Source organism: Lepidochelys kempii, chromosome 4, assembly GCF_965140285.1.
Source record: "Lepidochelys kempii isolate rLepKem1 chromosome 4, rLepKem1.hap1, whole genome shotgun sequence".
Lineage (NCBI taxonomy): Eukaryota > Metazoa > Chordata > Testudines > Cheloniidae > Lepidochelys > Lepidochelys kempii.
In genome coordinates, this window is record NC_136383.1 from 32,015,457 (window position 1) to 32,035,080 (window position 19,624).

At 41.3% G+C, this 19,624-nt stretch overlaps 1 protein-coding gene across 1 annotated transcript in view; it reads right to left on the reverse strand.

Annotated features, from left to right (window-relative positions):
• LOC144930472 (collagen alpha-1(XXV) chain-like) overlaps window positions 1–19,342 on the reverse strand; it is a 148,148-nt gene extending 128,806 nt beyond the window's left edge. The window contains exons 1-2 of the mRNA XM_078852408.1: window positions 19,028–19,342; window positions 18,032–18,101 (exon numbers count right to left, since the gene is read on the reverse strand). Of these exons, the coding sequence (XP_078708534.1) occupies window positions 18,032–18,101; window positions 19,028–19,342 (385 nt within the window). The remainder of the gene's footprint in view (window positions 1–18,031; window positions 18,102–19,027) is intronic.
• Window positions 19,343–19,624: the final 282 nt, after the last annotated feature.

Sequence of the window (19,624 nt, forward strand, 5' to 3'; positions counted from 1 at the left end):
TTTATATAATAAGCATATAATTAACTTTCTACATGAAAAATTCTCATTTGATTCTATCCTATTATTTGCAAACACAACTGAGACAGTTAATTATATTATACCAAAACACAAACAACAGGATTTGGAATTATTGGTCTGACCCTTCCTTTCTGATTGTATTCCAAATACAAAATTAGTTTTTACACAGAAGATACATATGTAAAGAATGACAGTCTTTAGGATGCTGATGTTCTACTAAAAACCCTTTTTCACTTCACAAAAGGGTAATTTTAGCCTCCCAACAAAGCGGCTGAAAGGAACAGTAGCAACAAGTAAATGTCCCCCTGCTGAGTCTATGAAAAGTATATGTTCCCATCATGAAGCAGCCTTGCAAAAATCACATGGTGGGGATGCAAGTGCTTGAATCATTGTATATTCTGTATGATCCCAAGTAGAGAAAAACATCTGTCCATTTGCCATGAAAGGACCCCCCGACCCACATGAGCCCCTCTTCCCAGGCTTTGAACTGATGCCTGTCTGTCACAAAAAGTCCCTCTCAAGCCACTTTTGCTCAAAGGTTCCATAGGGTTTAGACTGAGGTGACCAATCATGGCCTAACAAAAAGATTAGTGTATCTGGACACAATGCAATGCAGAGATGTGAGTAACCCCTTTTGTAATGTCCTGCAACACAGTGTAAAGAACACTGAATGCAGTCAAAGAGAGAGCATGCTTAGGCGCCTGAAAGAAAGATGATGATTTGAGGGGAAATCTGTCTTCAGCTGGAAACAAGTGTTCTTTAATACCATCATGAATTTTCCCAAAGAGTCTGAATAATCATGGATTCATTATTCCCTATCCCAGAGCTATTATTAGTAATTGACTATGTTAAACAGACACAGTTCAGCTTCAAGTGTGATTAATGGCAGGATAATATACTGTGTCCCTGCTATATAGGGCCGTTCTTAGAAGCCAAGCATTTTGTATGTCATAGCAGCATCCGTGCGGTAAGAATGCATTTATAATGATGTCCGATGGAATGCATTCCCTCTTACTGGAGTAGCGATATAAACTGATGTCCCTCATACGGAGGAAACTTGGGAACCTCCTCGGCCCAATGCTCACAGAACATGAAACCATGCACAGGATCAGAGTTCAAGATTTGGGTTTAATCCCTGGCTTCCCATCACGCAAGGGGTAGAAGCACTGTGGGGGCAGTATGATCTGTCCAAGAGGCAAGAGCGAGAGTCATCCGATCAAGTCAGGAGTGAAGTTAACAGCCTGTGGAAGGAGTCAAACCTAGCCTTCCTCAGGCTAGGGTTGTCACGTGTCTGGTTTTCAACGAGAACACTCAGTCAAAAAGGGACCCTGTCCAGATGGCGATGCAGGCAGGCTCCCGACCCGGCTCCACACGACTCCCACCCAGGAAGCTGCTGGCATCTCCCTCTGGCTCCTAGGTGGAACGATGGCCAGGGCCAGCTCAGCAGCTCCCACTGGCCAGGAACCATGGCCAATGGGAGCTGAGGGGATGGCACCTGCAGGCGTGTGCAGTGCACAGAGCCACGTGGTCATGCCTCCGCCTTGGAGCCAAAGGGAGATGTCACTGCTTCCTGGGAGCCGCCTTTGGTAAGCACCACCTGGAACCTACATCCCTCACCCATGCCCCAACCCCCTGCCCAAGCCTGGATCCCCCTCCCGCACCCTGAACCCCTCATTTCTGGCCCCACCCCAGAACCAGCACCCGCATCCCAGAGCCCTCACCTTCTCCTACACCCCAACCCAGAGCTCTCTCTTGCACCCCAAACTCCTCATCTCCAGCCTCACCCAGAGCCCACACCTCCACACAGAGCCCTCACCCCCCCTCACACCCCTACTCCCACCCCAGCCCAGTGAAAATGAGCAAGTGAGCAAGGGTATGGGGAGAGCGAGCGATGGAGTGTGGGGGTGGAGTGAGTGGATGTGTGGCCTTGGAGAAGGAGCAGGGCAGGGGTGATCACTTTTCTGCAAATAGAAAGTTGGCAACTCTATCTCAGGCATAGGAAGCTGGTATGTTTTTATTGGGTATTAAAACCAGCAAGCAGCTATAATTCCCATCAGAATTTGGGGCTTCAAGAGATATGAACACAGTTCAAAATATGATGACACTCTGGGGCTTTGAGGAACATCCCCAGCACAGGGGGAGGTAGCAGGAGACCCTGTATTTACAACACTGGAAAGCAGTATTACCACAAGCCCTGTATATGGCAGGGTGTGTAACTGTGCTGTCCCAGGATGAGATTCAGGATTCCTTCCTTCTGACCCCCTTACTCCAGGGAATAGTACTTTGCTACAGTTCGTCGCCAGAGCAAATTATCCGTCTCCACTCCTGTACCAGCTTAACTCTGCTGGACACCACACACTCTCAGCAGGATGGAAGCATGGCCACACTCATTCCTTGCAAAGCCACTTGCTGAAGAAGTAGTGGGAGCACAAGTCCTTTCTTAACTGCACATGCCGCATGAGGGGGTGGCTTACTCCCCATTGTTTCCCTCCATAGGTACATAGGCAACATGGCCCAGATCCTCGAAGGTATTTAGGCTCCTAACTTCCACGGAAGTTACCTTTGAGGACCTGGGCCTCTGTCCCTGTTAATATATTAAAGATTTTTATTTTATTATTTTTGCAAGTCCCTCCAAGTGATTCATATGTGTACCAAGGAAAAACACAACTCCAGAAACTGTGACTTAGTGAAGTGTCACCCTTCCTCGCTCACTTCTGGACGCCCCTTGTCCCTGATGGAACCCCAAGAACACCCATATCTTTTTTTTTCCCACTTCATTTTGCCACACTCTCAAAGCCCTGTTTTGCAGCCATAATCACAGTATGGAGATGACAATACGTAGGTGCCAGGTTTCAAGAGGCTAACTCCAGCTCTCCTTTCCTAGATGTTCAGAGGACGAGATATAGGAAGGGTTGCTAGAGAGACTGAGAATGCCTGAGGGGAGGGTTCCTTACCCAGGATCTGATGGCTTGGTTGAGCCCCAAGTTATGTGTTACTCATCTTTTTGCTGATATTACTCTGGCTTGATCTGTGTTTACAAAAGCAGTCTTTTGCCTGTTCTGTTCAGTCATGTCACCTTTGAGAGCAGGATTCCCCTCACAGCCTATCAACTCACCAGGGTCTCGAACCATTCAGCCTGGTTTCTGCTGAAGCAATCCCTCCTCTAATGGAGGAGAAGGCTTCCCCCATAGCACTCCAGCTTGCCAGCAACCACAAATGGAATGTGTTAACACTGAACACAAAGAGACCTGCAAAAGATAGCCTGTAAAACACTGTTTCAGCAAAGAAAGGGAGGGAACATTTAAGTTCACCGAATAGTGATTTTTTTGGAGCTCTGTATTGGAGGCTGGGGAATGGGTGAAATAGTACTTGAAGTTCAAACAACCATCTGAGCTGAACAGAAGGGACATATGAAAAAAAATGAAACAGCCAGTTGGTTTTGGGGGCGGGGGAGAGGAAGACACTCAAAAAGCTGATCAGAGTGATACGGTAAAGATCATAAAGGCCCGCATGTATACACTTTTTTTTTTCAAATCCCAGAATTGATGCTTTGAACAAATCTGTAGGTTGAGAAGGATTTTTTAATAACTAAATTCAGTCATTTGGAAATAACCAATATTTAGAGGCCCCACATACTTTGAACACAGAAGTGGGAATACTCAGCCCTGCAATAAGCATGAATACATTTAACAATTACCACTGTCCCGACAGCATCTGAGTACTAATAGAATTATTAGTGTGTTATGAAACTAATCTTGTACCTTTCCGTGTGCAAAGAAATGAAGATTTTGGTTTTTAGACCAAGGATTGAAAAAGGATATAGGTTATATCCATTTAACCTTAGGTAGTTCTTTTCCATCTTAAAAATGTTCATAATATTCGAGCTAAAATAGGCTTTTGGGGCTGGTTTCGGGTCTGCACATAAGCATAAGATGTCCAAACTGACATATGGCCAGAGTCTGCTTTTATATAAACTGATATAAATCCAGAGTAATTCTGCTGACTTCAATTGAAAGGCATGAGGCTAGTCACATGTGTAAAGTTATACATGTGCACATGTTTGCAGGATTGGACCCAATTATTTTCACTCTATTAAAATTCTATTTTAAAGGTAGTTTCACTTATTTTTTGTAAAAGTGAAGTCCTTATTAGCACGAATGTACTGTAACTTGTCATCAGTCTAATTCCTGGGATTTTACTAATATTAGCATAATACCTTATTTCTCTGTTTGAATAAGTTGAACTTGCCATTATCCATCTGGGTTAGCCAGTGAATAATGTTCTTTGGTGTCTTTTGTTTTATTATGAATTTATTTCTTAAATAATCTTCCAGAGAAGAAATTATGAAAAAAAGCCACTTTCCAGAAAGAAAAAACAAAATAAATATAGATATGAAACCATCAAATCTCTTTGGAACACTGCAAGCAAGAATGACTAACCAAGCACTGCAAATACATTTTATCTGTTGAAATATTTAAATCTAATTATCACAGGCAGAAAAAAAACCCTCTTTCCATTAAATTTATATTAATCTCAGTCTAAAAAGGGCATACAAGTATATTTCTTCTTTGTTAACGTCCAATGGTGAGTTTTGTGTTGATTTGTTCTGTACAATACATAAATAAATTTTCTAACCAAGAAATATGACACTAGCAGTTGGACTGATGCCATCTTATTCCCTATAGAAGACCAGGTGGAACCTTTTAGAATGCACCTGGGATGCAAACGGTTACGATTTAGAAGGAAACATATTGGTTTCCTCCCAAAAGATTACTTTGATTACAAATCAATCCACTTGAAATCATCTTTTATATGTGATGGTTCAGTAATCTTCAGGAATAACAAAGTGTGCATAATTCAAGATCTCATTGCAGAATTCTTTAAAATGCACACAGAATTGACAGTGATGGTGCTTTTAAGAATTCTAGCCGCTCTTAGGAATCAAAAAGAAACAATGCTGATATGTGACCTCTCCACAAAGAGTTGCTGGAAGACCACAGCAAAGGAGAGAGGAATTAATTTTATCAAAGAAAAGATCTCCCCTCCCCAAACAGTAAATTATTAATAATTTAGCAGAATAAGAGTAATTATTGCACTTATATAGCGAATTTTCGTCTGAAGATCTCAAAGCACTTTAGAAATACTGGTAATTATCATAGATAAGATTTTGTCAGGGAGGTCATGGATTCCTTGACTTTAAGATGTCTGCAAGTTCTTCAGCTTCAGCCCCAGGCAGCAGAGCTCAGGGATGCACTGCCACCTCCACCCCCAACTCACCTCAGCAGGCCACCCAAACTGTGGGTCAGTGTCAATACTTCCGCATTACATTGTAATACTTTATTGTTAAATTGCTGCACATTTTTGTTGCCATGACCATACCATGATTTTGTACATTTTTATCATGACGGTTCACTAAATTTTGCCTAATTTTACCATGACAAAATTGTAACCATAATTATCATCATCCTCCCCATTTTATTGATGGGAAACCGAGGCACGGAAAGAGTAAGTGACTCCCCTAAACTCGCAAATGAGCCAGTTCCATATTAGAATACAGGACTACTACTTCCAAGTCCTTTGCTCCCACTACTAGGTAAACCACAGTGCCTCCTTTGATCATTTACTCCCTTGAACTTCTTGAGAAAAACTGAACTTTACAGAACACTCTCTTCCCCAGTTTATTGTAAAAATGAACCAGGGATGCCAGTTTTATTATATAATTATTTTATTGACTTTCTAAGATGGTCTAGAGTCTACGACAAACATAAAAACAACATCCTACATACACCAAACCAACTCAAAGATAAAACCTAGTGATTTTGCACTTGCTTTAAGTATCTTGTTGCTCAGTTTATTTTTGAAAGTATTTGTTCCTCTTGAAGAGGGAACTATAATGGTTTATATGAAGCCTCTTTACCGGCTGCTCCAAAGTGCAGAATGAAGGCTCACTTTAAGGTGTTGTTTGCTCTGGGGTTTAAAATAACTCTTTGATGGGCAGGAAGAAAATAAATCTGTTCTAAAGCAAAATCCACAGAAATTACAGACCTAAAGGCTAGTCTACACAAAAGAGAAATGTACCCGGATTTGATGCCTGCAATGCTGGCAAAACACTTCATCTCCATATTCAGAAACGCTTCCAGGGTTGCACAAGCATTGCCAGTACAATTACAATAGCACCAGCTCTACACAACTATTGTCAATGGCTCCGCAAACACTGGTTCACTTCTGAGGACCTACACTATAAGAAGGATGTGGAAAAATTGGAAAACGTCCAGCGGAGGGCAACAAAAATGTGTCTGGAACACATGAGTTATGAGGAGAAGCTGAGGGAACAGGGATTGCTTAGTCTGCAGAAGAGAAGAATGAGGGGGAATTTGATAGCTGCTTTCAACTACTTGAAAGGGGGTTCCAAAGAGGATGGATCTAGACTGTTCAGTGGTAGCGGATGACAGAATGAGTAATGGTCTCAAGTTGCAGTGGGGGAGGTTTAGGTTGGATATTAGGAAAAACTTTTTCACTAGGCGGGTGGTGAAACACTGGAATGCGTAACCTAGGGAGGTGGTGGAATCTCCTTCCTTAGAAGTTTTTAAGGTCAGGCTTGACACTGCCCTGACTGAGATGATTTAGTTAGGGATTGGTCCTGCTTTGAGCAGGGGGTTGATCTAGATGACCTCCTGAGGTCCCTTCCAACCCTGATATTCTATGATTCTAGGACCTCCAAAATATGGAACAATATTTCCGGAAATGGAAGCTCAAACCAAACCCTGGAAAAACAACAGTAAGTGCATTTCATCTTGATAATAAGAGTGCCAAAAACACTGAAAGTAGATTTCTGTGGTAAAAATGTGCATGATTACACTCCAACATATTTCAGAGTGAAACTCAACCACACCCTCTCCTTCCATGGTCATCTTGAGAAGGTAGCTGCAAAGATAAAAACGAGAGCCAAGATAATCCAGAAACTAGCAGGTACAACGTGGGGTGCATCAGCATCAGTGTTGCGAACATCTGCAATAGCACTTGTATATTCAGTAGCTGAATATTGTGCACCAGTATGGACCAGATGCAGCCACACACAACTTGTGGATACCCAGCTAAATACAGTGATGTGGTGCATCACGGGACTCCAACATCATGGCTACCTGTCCTGTCTAACATCGCTCCCTCACCGATACACCGAACTGCTGCAACATTCCACAAAGCTCAGCAAATCCAGGAAAACAGATGTCTTCCTCTTCACAAAGACCTTGACAACACTGCCCCCCTCTTCCTTGCAATGTCTTAAGTCCTGCATGCCTTTCTGAGAACATTCATTTAGCCTCATGCAATCAGGCTATGATCAGAAGGAGGCTGGGAAAGCAGATTGGGCTAAACAAGACTTAAAAAAATAAGCACCTTGCGCCAGATCCCATGCAGAAGGTTCCTGGATTTGACCTTCAAGGTCATCTTGGTCAACTCTGAATCGAATTTGAACCAAACATGGTAGATACAGATATCTAATGCACAAATGGAAAATCAAGGACTCCCCGATGCGCGAGTGTGGTTAGACACATCCAGGACAGACCATCGAACATATCACTACTTACTGCCCAATTTATAAATATGAAGGAGGCATTACCGCAGTAAATTCTGCTACTCCTGATGTAGCCATTTGGCGCGATCAACTTGAGGTAAACTTATAAGTTGCTGCTCTACACCAGCCATACAAAAGAAGAAGAGACTTCAAACATGCCATGCTCTTATAAACAGGAACTGCAGATGCATCATACAGCCATCAGCTGTATAACATGTCTTCCTACAACAGGCTGGCGCAGATTCTTGGGCATAAAGCATCCACTGAGCCTTCCATGGAACTGACAGCACTGGAGCATCTTCTGGTATGGTGCTGGAAGGGCAAGAGTTGAATGAGGACAGCCTGATGCCTGCAGAGAACAACCAGTTGGCAGCATGGGGACTCTTCAACACATATAGTGGTCTTTATCATAATGATTTCACTCTCTTGTACGTGTGCACATGGGGCACAGGCTGGAGAACAGGGAACACTGGATCAGGAGCATAGCGAGACTATCCTTTCTGTCCCCTTTGTGAAGGTACACGGGGGAAAGAGGAGGACAAGTGCTCACATTCTGTGGTGATGGGTTTGGTATAAGGACTTAAATAGAATAAAAGGTGTAAGCATAAACTGTACTGGAAGAGAGCAGGTCTTCGCTGCCTTCTAGTGGCTAATCCTTTTATCCTGAAGATAAGAGATTACTATAGCTGCCAGCTAATGGAGTTACCCATGTGGCTCTAGTCATAGAGGCTTTTGACTTTAGCACTGAAGGTCCTGAATCAAAACCCCACTAATGACCCAAGAGAGAGCGTTGATACACAAGGAGCCCTACACCAACTAGACCCTGCATCATGTCCTGTTGGCATAATGAGCACTACAGAATCTGGCCTTGAGTCTGTATTCAAATGGATCTAGTACTCTTGCAGCCTGTATCCATACATGAGCTAATAAAACTTACACCTCTGCAATGTAAGTTAGCAGCTTATTTATCTTTCCAGTCACCAAAATATATGGTAACATTCTGCCCTCACGTGTGTGCACAACTGTCTGTCACTCTGATGGGAGTCACATATCTCAGAGCAGATTTTGCCACTTGGCAATTAAAAGTATCCTTCTGGTTTCAAAACTACTTTCCTCCCCCTTCATTTTATAAGATTTTCTTTTAAAAGCAGTTTTCTGCTGAATGCATCAATCAATATTGCCCAAAATATCGCTAAATACAGTATGCAGAGAATGAATAATGTTTCCCTGGGTTATGGAAAAAATCCCACTTATGAGCTAAACCTTTAAAATATACTTGCGGATTTGGTGTGACCTGTTGTTTTTCCTCTGCGTTGCTATATATAGAAAAGAACAGAAAGAATAAACAGAAGGGTGGAATAAATGGAACTTTGGTTAAAGACAGCATAACTTGCAAATGGCAGAGCAGCCTAGGGCCATGAGTGATGCAGGTGAAGATGATCTGTTTATTCTCTGCCCTCTTCCTCCTGTGCGTTTTAGTTATTGCACTTGTACCATTGGCCCCTATAACGGTAATTCATAATGACACCTCAGTATCTCAGAGGGGGGGCAATTTTATGAAGCTATAGACTCCATTTCCTATGTAAAAGCAAGTGAAAAGGGAGCACTTGAGAGTCAGTCTGTCATAACATCCTCCTGAGACCAATAGACTGAAACAGTAACTGGGTATGAGGCCTTGGCCATAATTTCATAGCATAAATCAAATATTCACAGCCCACAGTAAATAGTAGGGCAGACCACTCTGATTATACGTGGGATTCCCCAACAACTCCAGGCTGTCCACTGCTTTCCCTCCAAGGCTATCTTGCTATGTTGCCATGGTTTGGCTCTCAGCCTACCCTGGGCATTATACAACATGAAAAACTGCATAGATGGACTTAATGCTGCTCTGAGAATTTACACTGAATGTTGTATGATGAATTATACTGCTCTGAGAAGAAACTATGCCTCTCAGAGCAGCTGTTCTCTGATCCCTTTCAGCTTCTTTAGCTCACTGCTCCTCAGCTGAGCTTGTGCATTATGGCCATGGAGGGGTGAAGGAGGCTACCCAATAGGTAGATACTCCTTCCTCCCCTGCATGGCCCAGTTCTACGCCTTCCACAGAGGATTTGAGAGTTTTTGTTCCATTTCACAGCAGAGGGGAGCACATGGGCTAAAGGTCAGTTTCTCAAAATGGGATCCCTGAGTCCCTTTTCAAAAGACCCTTTTCCTCCCCATGTTTACTGGAAGTGTATTTATTTTTAATATGAACCATTTAGAGACACATTGGCCCAGATCTTCAAAGGTATTTAGGTTCCTAACTTCCACTGAAACCAAACTAGGCCACTGTGACTTCAGATGTACACGTACAGCACACATGACCTGAAAGATAATCCACAACCAAATCCAGAGTAGGAATCTTAATGTTTAAAGAAGATTGTTTGAAGTATAAGGGCCTAATTTTGAGTGTGGGGGCCTCAATCTGTCTTCATTTTTTTTTAAAATTAATTCAGATTAATTTTCCTGCCTCCGTATAGACAACCCCTTAGACACCTATTGAGCATGCCAAGAATGACTGTAGTTGCTGACATTGTAATTTCACCATCACCAAAACAAAAAAGCCTTAGGGCAGACTCTGCCTGGCTTCTATGGGTTAGCACTGCTCCCTGTTCTGCCCTTCTTTAAACCGCTGGGATTATTTGCAGGTATGCCATCTCTGCGCTGCCAAGAACTCCATAGGCACCCTGTAGAAATCTCCACTGAGTTCAGTAATCACTCCAAGCCTGATTCTGCCATCCTTGTGAGTGCTTGCTATGGGAGTAGTTCCACTGATTCCATAGTAAGCTACTGCTGAACATGAATGGGAGTGGCAGAATCTGGCCCTGATTGGGCCACATTTTCAAAACTTGTTGTATAAATTGCACCCACAGATACTGCACACAGAAAACTTACAACTGCATGTACACGTAATGACCCATCTAGACACACACAATCATCCAGTCTGCACAAGCAGATACAAGCTGCGTGGGCAAGTGAAAGTTTTGCATGGGCAGTTCATCTGTTTACTTTTCATTTTTATCATAATCTCACAAATTGTCTCTTTCCGTGGGCACAGCTCTCGGACTTTGCTTTTGATTCGAATAGGAAAACTTGATGGAGGCTACAAACTTTCAGAACGCAAGCCTACAAGATCACATTAACTAGAGTACATTTTTTTCCCTAACAGTTTGCTGCAGCTTTAGTTTTATGAGAAAAGAGGAGCTCTTCCGACCCATATTACTCTACCTGTCCTTACCATCTTCCTAAATGAGGTGGGCAATCAGATTGCCATTCTATTGAGGACTTCTAGGAAACCTAGCGGGGTAATTAACTGAAATGATTAAGGGGGAAAAAAATCCCTTTGTACACTGGCAATCTTGAAAGGGCTGTAACTAGTGTTATGAGTAAGAGAGCTATGCGTTAAAAATAAAATAAATTGTTCAAAAAGCTCAATAACCTGAACAGAGCAATTCTATTATTCTATCTGGTGACCTAAAAAGGCATTTAGAGAATGGCTACGGTCAGCCAAGCGGTCTTCCAAAGCTAGCTGGTTATTACAGTATTGAGCATAACAGCAAATCACTGTAGCATTCAATCATGCAGCTAACTAGCTTGGCTGGCTGTGGCAAGTCAATTTAGAAGGGAATCAGAAAGAGCACTACTGCATCCTATAGCAATGCCACTGTTTTAGCAACATAGTCAGTAGAATGTAGCACCAATCAGTTCAGTGTACCAACATTTAACTGAAGAGAAGTCCAGTAGAACTTTGACTAAACCAAACTGAACATATCCAAGCTGTAAAGACTTCAGGTGGAAAAGAAGCAGATCACCATAAACAGAAGTTTTGATTCTGTTTATCATACGAAGTGTAATACAAGGGTCAAACGACAACTAAATAACTATTCAGGCCTTTCTTGGAAGCTGAAGTTAAATATTTTTCTAAACTTGTTTGGCAAAGCAGAGCAAGTTCAGTAAGATGTAATCCAAGACTTTTGAAGACCTTATTAATAAAACATATAGTACCAAATTACCATTTGGTGCAATACCGCTGAAGTCAATAGAGTTACACATGAGATGAATTTGGTGCATACTGTTGTCAATCATCCTTCCTTTAATCATCCTTATGTTTCATTCATCACGTTGTACACATTCCCCCCACAGCGAAGAGATTTAAAAGGTCACATCTTAGCCAATAAAATCATTTGTGTGTACTATGGGGAAAAACAGTAACCTTAAGCAGTCATCCAAAAGTGACAACAGATTACCCAGAAGGTTGCATACTACTGCACATCAAAGATCATCTGTGCCGAGGAGCTGGAATCAAAGAATCAGTGAAAGTATAAAAGAGGAAATAAAAGCATTGTCAGAAAAAATTAACATTAATGAAGAGAATTGCATTCACAAAACAGCTGATGCAGAGCCATCAAGGAGATAAGTAATTCTGGGCGCTGGAATAAGATACCACACTGCTGGATTTTTAAATAATATAGAAAATATCAGAATAATTTTCCCTATCATTCCATACTTTCCTTCAGGATTCCCCCAACCTGCAAACATTAAGTCGTCTCCCCTTATTTTTACTTCTGTAGTTTCTGTAGGACTACTTCATTGTGGTCGTAATAAAGAATACATACCCTGCTGATGTCAATTTCTGGATTCTTTTAATCTCTGAAATTGGACTTTTCCTCTATTCTTTCAGCCTCATTACTTGCAATACTCCAGGAAACAATCTTAATGGAACACTGACAATTAGAAATGTGCTGCTGTTCTGCCTATACTATATATCGCACTTCAGCTGCTGGCACTGTACCTTAAGACAGACCCTAGGCTTTCAGGAGAACAAAAATAGCACTGGTATGCAAAGAAAATACATTGGTTTCATGCACCCATACCAGTATCACAATAAATCTGATGCATATGTTATATAAGAACATTAGTATCTGTAAAGTACAATTCTTTCACAATAAGAACTATAAATTATAAACAGAGTTGGACAAACTGGAACTGTACATCCCTGAAAAACCTGGCCTACAACATTGCTGCATCTACAGACTGAGCATACTTATATACAACACCACAGGAGCAAACCTGATAGCCTGACTGTAGCAAATAGCACAGTGAACTGGGAGGCACTTCTAATGCCAACCCATGGGGATCTCTGACACTGGGATGGTGAATCAAGGTGACACGATTGCAGAAACAGCACAAAATAGCAGTGGATGGCAGAAGAGTGAAGAAAGAGGAGGTTGAGAATTATTATGGTGTCTAGAGACTGGAAATGATTTCAAGCTACAGGTATCTGAACGCACAGGGCAAAGGTGGGAAAATGTGAGAAAATGAGGGGGAAAAGAACAAAAAAAACATTAAAAAGATACCCTCTCATGCAAAAAAGGAAAAATAAAAACTAAACTAAACTTCGGTTTGGCCACTGGAGATTCTGTCAGCTACCCAGGGATTCAAGTAATTAAACTTAGCTAACGGTTCCAGAAAAACAGAATAATGAAAAATAAACAATCATTTTATAGTTAAGCTATAAATACACATAATGCAAGTGCTGTATATAATAGAAGTTAGACATGGAAAAGACCAGTTATGTTACCACATAGTCCATCCTTTTGACAGTGCAGAATTAAACAGACATAGGGTACATAGACATTCAGGACTAGACTGTGTAGCCAAGTCTCATATGTACAATATCGTAAAACAAGGGCTAAGTAAAAAATGACATTTATTCAGGTCTTTCTTGGAAGTTTAACTTAAATATTTTTCAGTGACTGCTGGCCAAACTGAGCACATGCAGTAAGATTTAATGATAGCTCCAAGACTTTTGAAGGACACTCTTAATAAAATGGATAGGGCCAAATTAATCCCTGCTGTATGGGACACTCATGTAAGTGCTCACCATCATGCATATGGAATGTACAATCTAGCACTTACAAGGATGTATGACACATTTCATATAAAAAATTCCTATTTACCTTGATTTTTGTGTTTTATGATGTTCATTTACGGTTAATGATTGCATTATAACCCTACTACTTGCTGCAGTTTGATTTTTTAAAGATCAGACAGCTTAAAAAAATTGCAGGCGAAAAATAGCAAGATCAATTTTGGAAAAGCTGATGTTGTTCCAGCATGAAAGAAAAAAACTGTACCTGCCTCAGAAATGGGTGTACCACACTTGCATTTTGAAGGCTAATAAGATATTTTTAAAAAGTAAGAGGAACATTAAACAACTGCATGGCATTTCACCCACTATGTTATATAAAAGCTGTTTGTAATGTTGCTATGTTTAGCCATCACACCCGAGCTGCAGTACCTAGTTAAGACTGACTCATCCTGTGTTTTTACATTTTTCAGCATCCCTTCAATCGACCAATAACCCTCAGAAAGTGGAGGTTAACCATAAAAAAAACTTTTTTCTCCCACAGACACTTTTAGCATTTTAATTCAGTGTTATTCTTGTGTCAGATTACTTTCTTGTACAAGTGCCACCAGACAATTCCTACTTTCGCTTAAATCAGTAATGCTGTATCTTAATACTATTTAGGGGCAGATTCTGATACTCTTATACCGATACCCTGGCACTCTTATATATGCCAAGTAGCATCTTACTCCTCACGTAGTCTCACGGAAGACAACCCATACAGTAAGGCATGACTCAACATGAGTAAGGGTATGCAGGCTTAAGTGCTTTGTGGAATATGACGACAGCATCCTCTGGCAAAGAGTTCAACAGGTTGACTGAGCATTGTGTTACACGTCAACATACTGATTTTTTAAAAGATCCCTAACAATTGGGAAATAGATTATAACTAAGCAAAAAAAAAAAAAAAAGCGTCCTGCTAGCAGGGATGTTGGAACAATGTTTATAGTGGGGGTACTGGTCATGGAAATCATGGAAACCATGTATTTGGTGTTTGTTATTACTACTTCAAGCAAGGGGGTGCGGCAGTACCCCCAGCTCCAGCACCACTGCCTGCTAGGGCAAAACAACCCATGAAAAGTAATGTTTAGCAACCCAATTTGTTCCCAGTCCCCTGGGTGGAGGGCATCTTGCCAGAATTTTATTGTAGTACTAGTTGCAAGTGTAGGGTTAAACTGACTCACTCATTATGTCTGAGGTAATTAAAGAGGAATTTAGATTTCAAACTTTATTGTTCTGATTTGTGAGGGGACGGAATGCCTACTACTGTCATTTGAAAATTCTGTAAACATTATTGAATTTACCTGTTTTCGGTGTCTGGTTTTAGCCCCACATAATTGAAATCAAACAATGTCCCTGATGTTAAACAAGCTTTTCATTGTGTAGCTTTTTGCTAATAAAAAAAGCATAATTAGAAAAACATGTTTAGTGGAACTGTCCAGTTTTTAGATGAGAAAACAAAGCGCTACTTATTCTAGACGAGAAGATTAAACCCCCCATTTGGCTAAAAGGATCCACACGAGTATGGCCTTTCAGATTATGAAAGCTGAGAATCTGGCTTCCCTCAGTGTCCAAGCTATTCAAAACCCATTTTCCTTTGAACATGTGAGTTCCTATCACAGACAACCACAAGGGGATGAATAACTCAAGCTAACGAGATCTACACCAGTTGCAGAAGTTTAACAACAAATCAGAGCTCAGATTCTCACCCTTTTTCTCTGCAGATTGAATTTCCCTTTCTCACTTTGATAGAGGATGATATAACCTACTTTTAAATAATCTTCATTTCTCTTTGAGACACAGAATGCTGGAAGACTATCTTGGTGGCCACTTGGCAGCTGTCTAACTCCCAGAGTACTGGTGTTAAAGGACCACCTCTGCATGTCCTGTGAAGTTCTCCTTGAAGTCAGATCTAATGATCGTATATCTTACTACTATGTAGCCCTAGTGAGGAATTGAGGGAACTAAGCAGAACAGCAAAACTGGGATTGTGCAGTCATGGTAAAGACACTATTTACTCTTCTGAATCAGGATTAGGCTTCGCAGGTACCAGGCCACAGAAGCCCACTGAGCTTCCATGATTCCATTCCTGCTAAGCCAAACACTTCCCTGAATAGAGTGTTTCAGGTTTGTAATGGAAATGTTTTATTTATATTCCCCAAAGAAAGCCCCTCATGGAGAGTTAAAGACCATTCCTAATTGAAAATTAATCAATTATTTTAAAGATTTTACTTTAAAAAGACAATTTAATGCATGTGAAAAATATATTGGCTGCCTGGGGGAAGAAATATTTCTTTATACATAGAACAAATACCACATGGGCAATAGCAATACACTACTCTCCCCCACTTTCCTACTCTGCTTCAACCCTGACTAGGAGAAGCACCTTCTACAGTTTCTAAGGCACAGTTGTTTTGCCTTTGTGTCTATTCAGTCCTTGTCCTCTGTGCTGAGACTGCCAAAACAAAGTCATTTTGATGTGGACAACTGTCCACTGGGAATGCAGATGAGAGCATCAAATCATTTTAAATAGTCCAAAATGTAGCCATCACATGGTGCTAACTTTCAATCACTATAAACCTGCCTCCAAACTGAAATAGTTACAAAGAGGTGAAAAGCTATGTATCTTATTTCTAATCCTCTGACCAGCTAGTCCTCTTTGTAAAATAATTTTTGCCAGTTCATATTCATTATCCTAATCTGATAGATCTACATTACCCAACAGGAAACATGCTTCCCAACATACTGTATTTTGACTTATGCCATCTGATTTATGCCATGCCTTCTAGTGAAGATTGTTGAAAATATTCTAGTGCTTGCAATCCGTTTGGTACAATTTAATGGAATGTATTGCATAAAAATAAAGTACATTTAGGTAAAAACTGGTATTATGTGGAGCTCTAGTGGCAGTAAGGAAGTAAAGCAGCACATAACACCAGATGAGACAATGGCAGAGGATGTTCTGAGCCTGAAAAGAGAATTGTTGGAAAGTGACAAGATTAATTTAAAAGAGTTAACACGAAAAGAGAAAACTGTTTGATGCTTCAGGATCATGGATACATCTCTGTGTATAAGCATAACACTGTTCTTTAGTGCTAAATCTTGAACATCAATCTTTCTAGAGTTAAGCATTAGGAATATCAAATCCAAGCTGTATGCATGACTCATTTTTTTTGGTTGATAAAATTACTGTTGCTTTCCCCCCCTACACCCCCCAATTTGATAATATTTCTTACCAAAACTAGCTAAGAGTTGAGTAAAAAGTCCTATTCCAACATTCATATGCTCCATTTCATGCTAGTTGCTAAGGTTTCTATATAGGATAGTAAAAAAAGGATCATCAGTTGCATTACCAGGAAAATACTATACCAACTGTCACAGGGAGTTTCATCCCTGAGGTTCAATAATCCCCTAAAATTGATGACTTTGTCATGAGTTAATCCCTTAACTAGAAGAGCTCCTTCCTTAAATACCTACTTTGTAGTCTCACAACCTACTGACATACAAATGATTTATCAAGAACACACCATGTCCAATATTGACTCAGTATATTCCATCTCTCTATGCATGTCAACATCCCCATCTTTTAAATAAAGAGCCAATTTTCTCAACACAATACATATATAGCATACTGTACATCCCTGGTGCCTCAGCACGCACAGTATGTGCCAGTGTCCCTGCAGCACCTACTGAACACCAGCATTGTCTTTGTAATTTCTGAGAAGTCAGAATGCTCTGTTGTATATGTCAACAGAAGTCTAATAGATAAAATAAAATTAATCTTCAGCAGTTACCTAAAAAAAATAGCACCAGACCAGACCAGTAGTAGAGAACACAACACAGAAAGGACCATAAAACTACTGTTTGGGTCCACAAGCAACTGATCCGACCACAACAGAACTCAACTCTGAAATCCTTACTCAGACTACATTCTCACTTAAGATCTTGGGAGTACTGCCTGAGTAAGGACTTCAGGATTGGGTCCACATTCCTTAAAATAATATCCATTATGAGAACGTCACTTTCTAAAATACCATATTATCCATGATGAAGAAAAAAAAACAGATAACTGAAAAGTTCATAGGTACACTAGGGCAGATTTAAAAGGAACCCTAAAGTTATTTTTAATCTGTTTAAAGCTGCATGTACTTAACATATTGCGTTCTCCTCTTCAAAAAAGCCAGAGGCATATAGGAAATATATTTCTTCTCATTAAGCTAATGCATAGGCTTGGTTACACTTTTTAAGCATCCCCTGGTCTAATTTCATTTTCATGAATATTTTTTTCTCATCTTATGCCACCCCACCATAGAAGCAGGGTAACACTACGGGCTTTATCCTCTCTCTCAAAAGCTCAGTTGTTTATTAAAAGCTGTGTCCCACGTGTTATATTTAATATTTGTTGTTATTACATGCATGGCTGACAGACAAAGGATAAAAAAAAAAGTCAAAATCCTCTGACTCCAAGGAAACATTTCAGAGTTGTTCCTGTTTACCTGCTGGGCAGTTGCACTCTGGAGGTGCTTCTCTTGCTATTCTTATTTTTGCCAAATGCTCGTAGGATTTCTGTGGGGGGAAAGGGAAACATTAGCCAACTTGGTAAGCATTAGCTCACTCCATTACAGCCAGGATTATAGACTTGCATGTGTTAAACTATGATTTACAACTATTTGAAAGACTGCATAACTAATGATGACTTCTTTACTTGGACTTGATCCAAACTGTATCAGTGACCTAAACACCCCGACCACAACTTGAGCAGTTTTCTCTCTCTCTCACTCACGCACACACACAGAGAGTTTCTACCTACCCATCGCAGCTTTTCATGTGTGGTATTACATATCCATACAAACTACCTCTTCCCACCACCACCACCCCTCCCCACACACACATAGCATCTGGGGCATATGGATTAAATGTAGAAACTTGGGTTCCTCGGGTGAAAGAAGAGTCAGTAACAACATTATATACGAAGGTTAACTACTCTATCAGGGTTATTTCAGACACTGCTTCCAAACGGGCTAGAGAGATCCTTATGAGAGCCCTTTGAAACAGCCACATCCAGGGGCTTCTTTTCAAGCCTTAATTTTAGATACTCATGTATCCAACCCACCCCAAGTAAAGCCTTTATTAGGATCAATAATATTCAATAAAGGGATTTCCCTTAATCTCCACGAGATCATATTATCTTTTAAACACAGGCAAGTGTCCCTGTCTCTTGAGCTCTCCCTCTACTCTCTGCCATACAAACATTTGGCAATTTCTCTTTGCTGCAAGTGCCCAATGTTTTTTCGTGCATTTCCACTAATGCCCCCCCCCCGACTCACCTACCCCCACCCCAACTTTCACTTCAAGCATAAATCCTGGGGAATAGGTTTGCTCACGTCCATGAAGCAGAAACTCATGTTGGAAATGACTAATTAAAGGTCCTGCATAGGACCTCCCAGTCCCACCCATGTCCAGACACACAGACAACACCAAGTCTTCCACACCTGAGCGAGAAGTCGCTCCACTTTTTCTTGCATCATTGAATTTAGCTGATCCAGGGAGAAGCCGGGCAGCAGCTGGTAAGAAGCAGCAGCAGCAGAGAAGTCCCCTTGGGCGCTCTCGATGGCAGAGACCCTCGCATGTAGATCACTGGTCTTCACCCCCAGATACACACAGGAGGCTACAGCCACCACTGACAGGAAAGCAGCCAGCAGCGAACTGGAGGGCAGAGTCCAGCTAGGGCAGCAGCGCTGTCCCCCAAGGCAGCTCGGCTCCCCGTTGCCATCCTGCCCTTTGGCTTCTTGGCTTTTCCCCAACATGCTTTTCCACCCTGCAGATGTAGCAGCTTTTCCTCGCCCTCCCCCTTCCCCTTCCCCCCGGTGGGGGCAACTAGTTTACAGAGGCAAAAAACAGCTGAAAAAATAAAGCAAGAGCCCAGAAATGGGTTACACGCTTTCAATGCAAGGAGAGAGCACGCAGCAAAGCCTTCATTGGCAACCTCATCAAGGCACCCCGGGAGGGATCAAAAACCAACCATCCAGCGGGAGAGAGGGCGAGACCCAAAAAAAACCTGCCGGGCAAAAACAAAGCAGCGGGGTGGG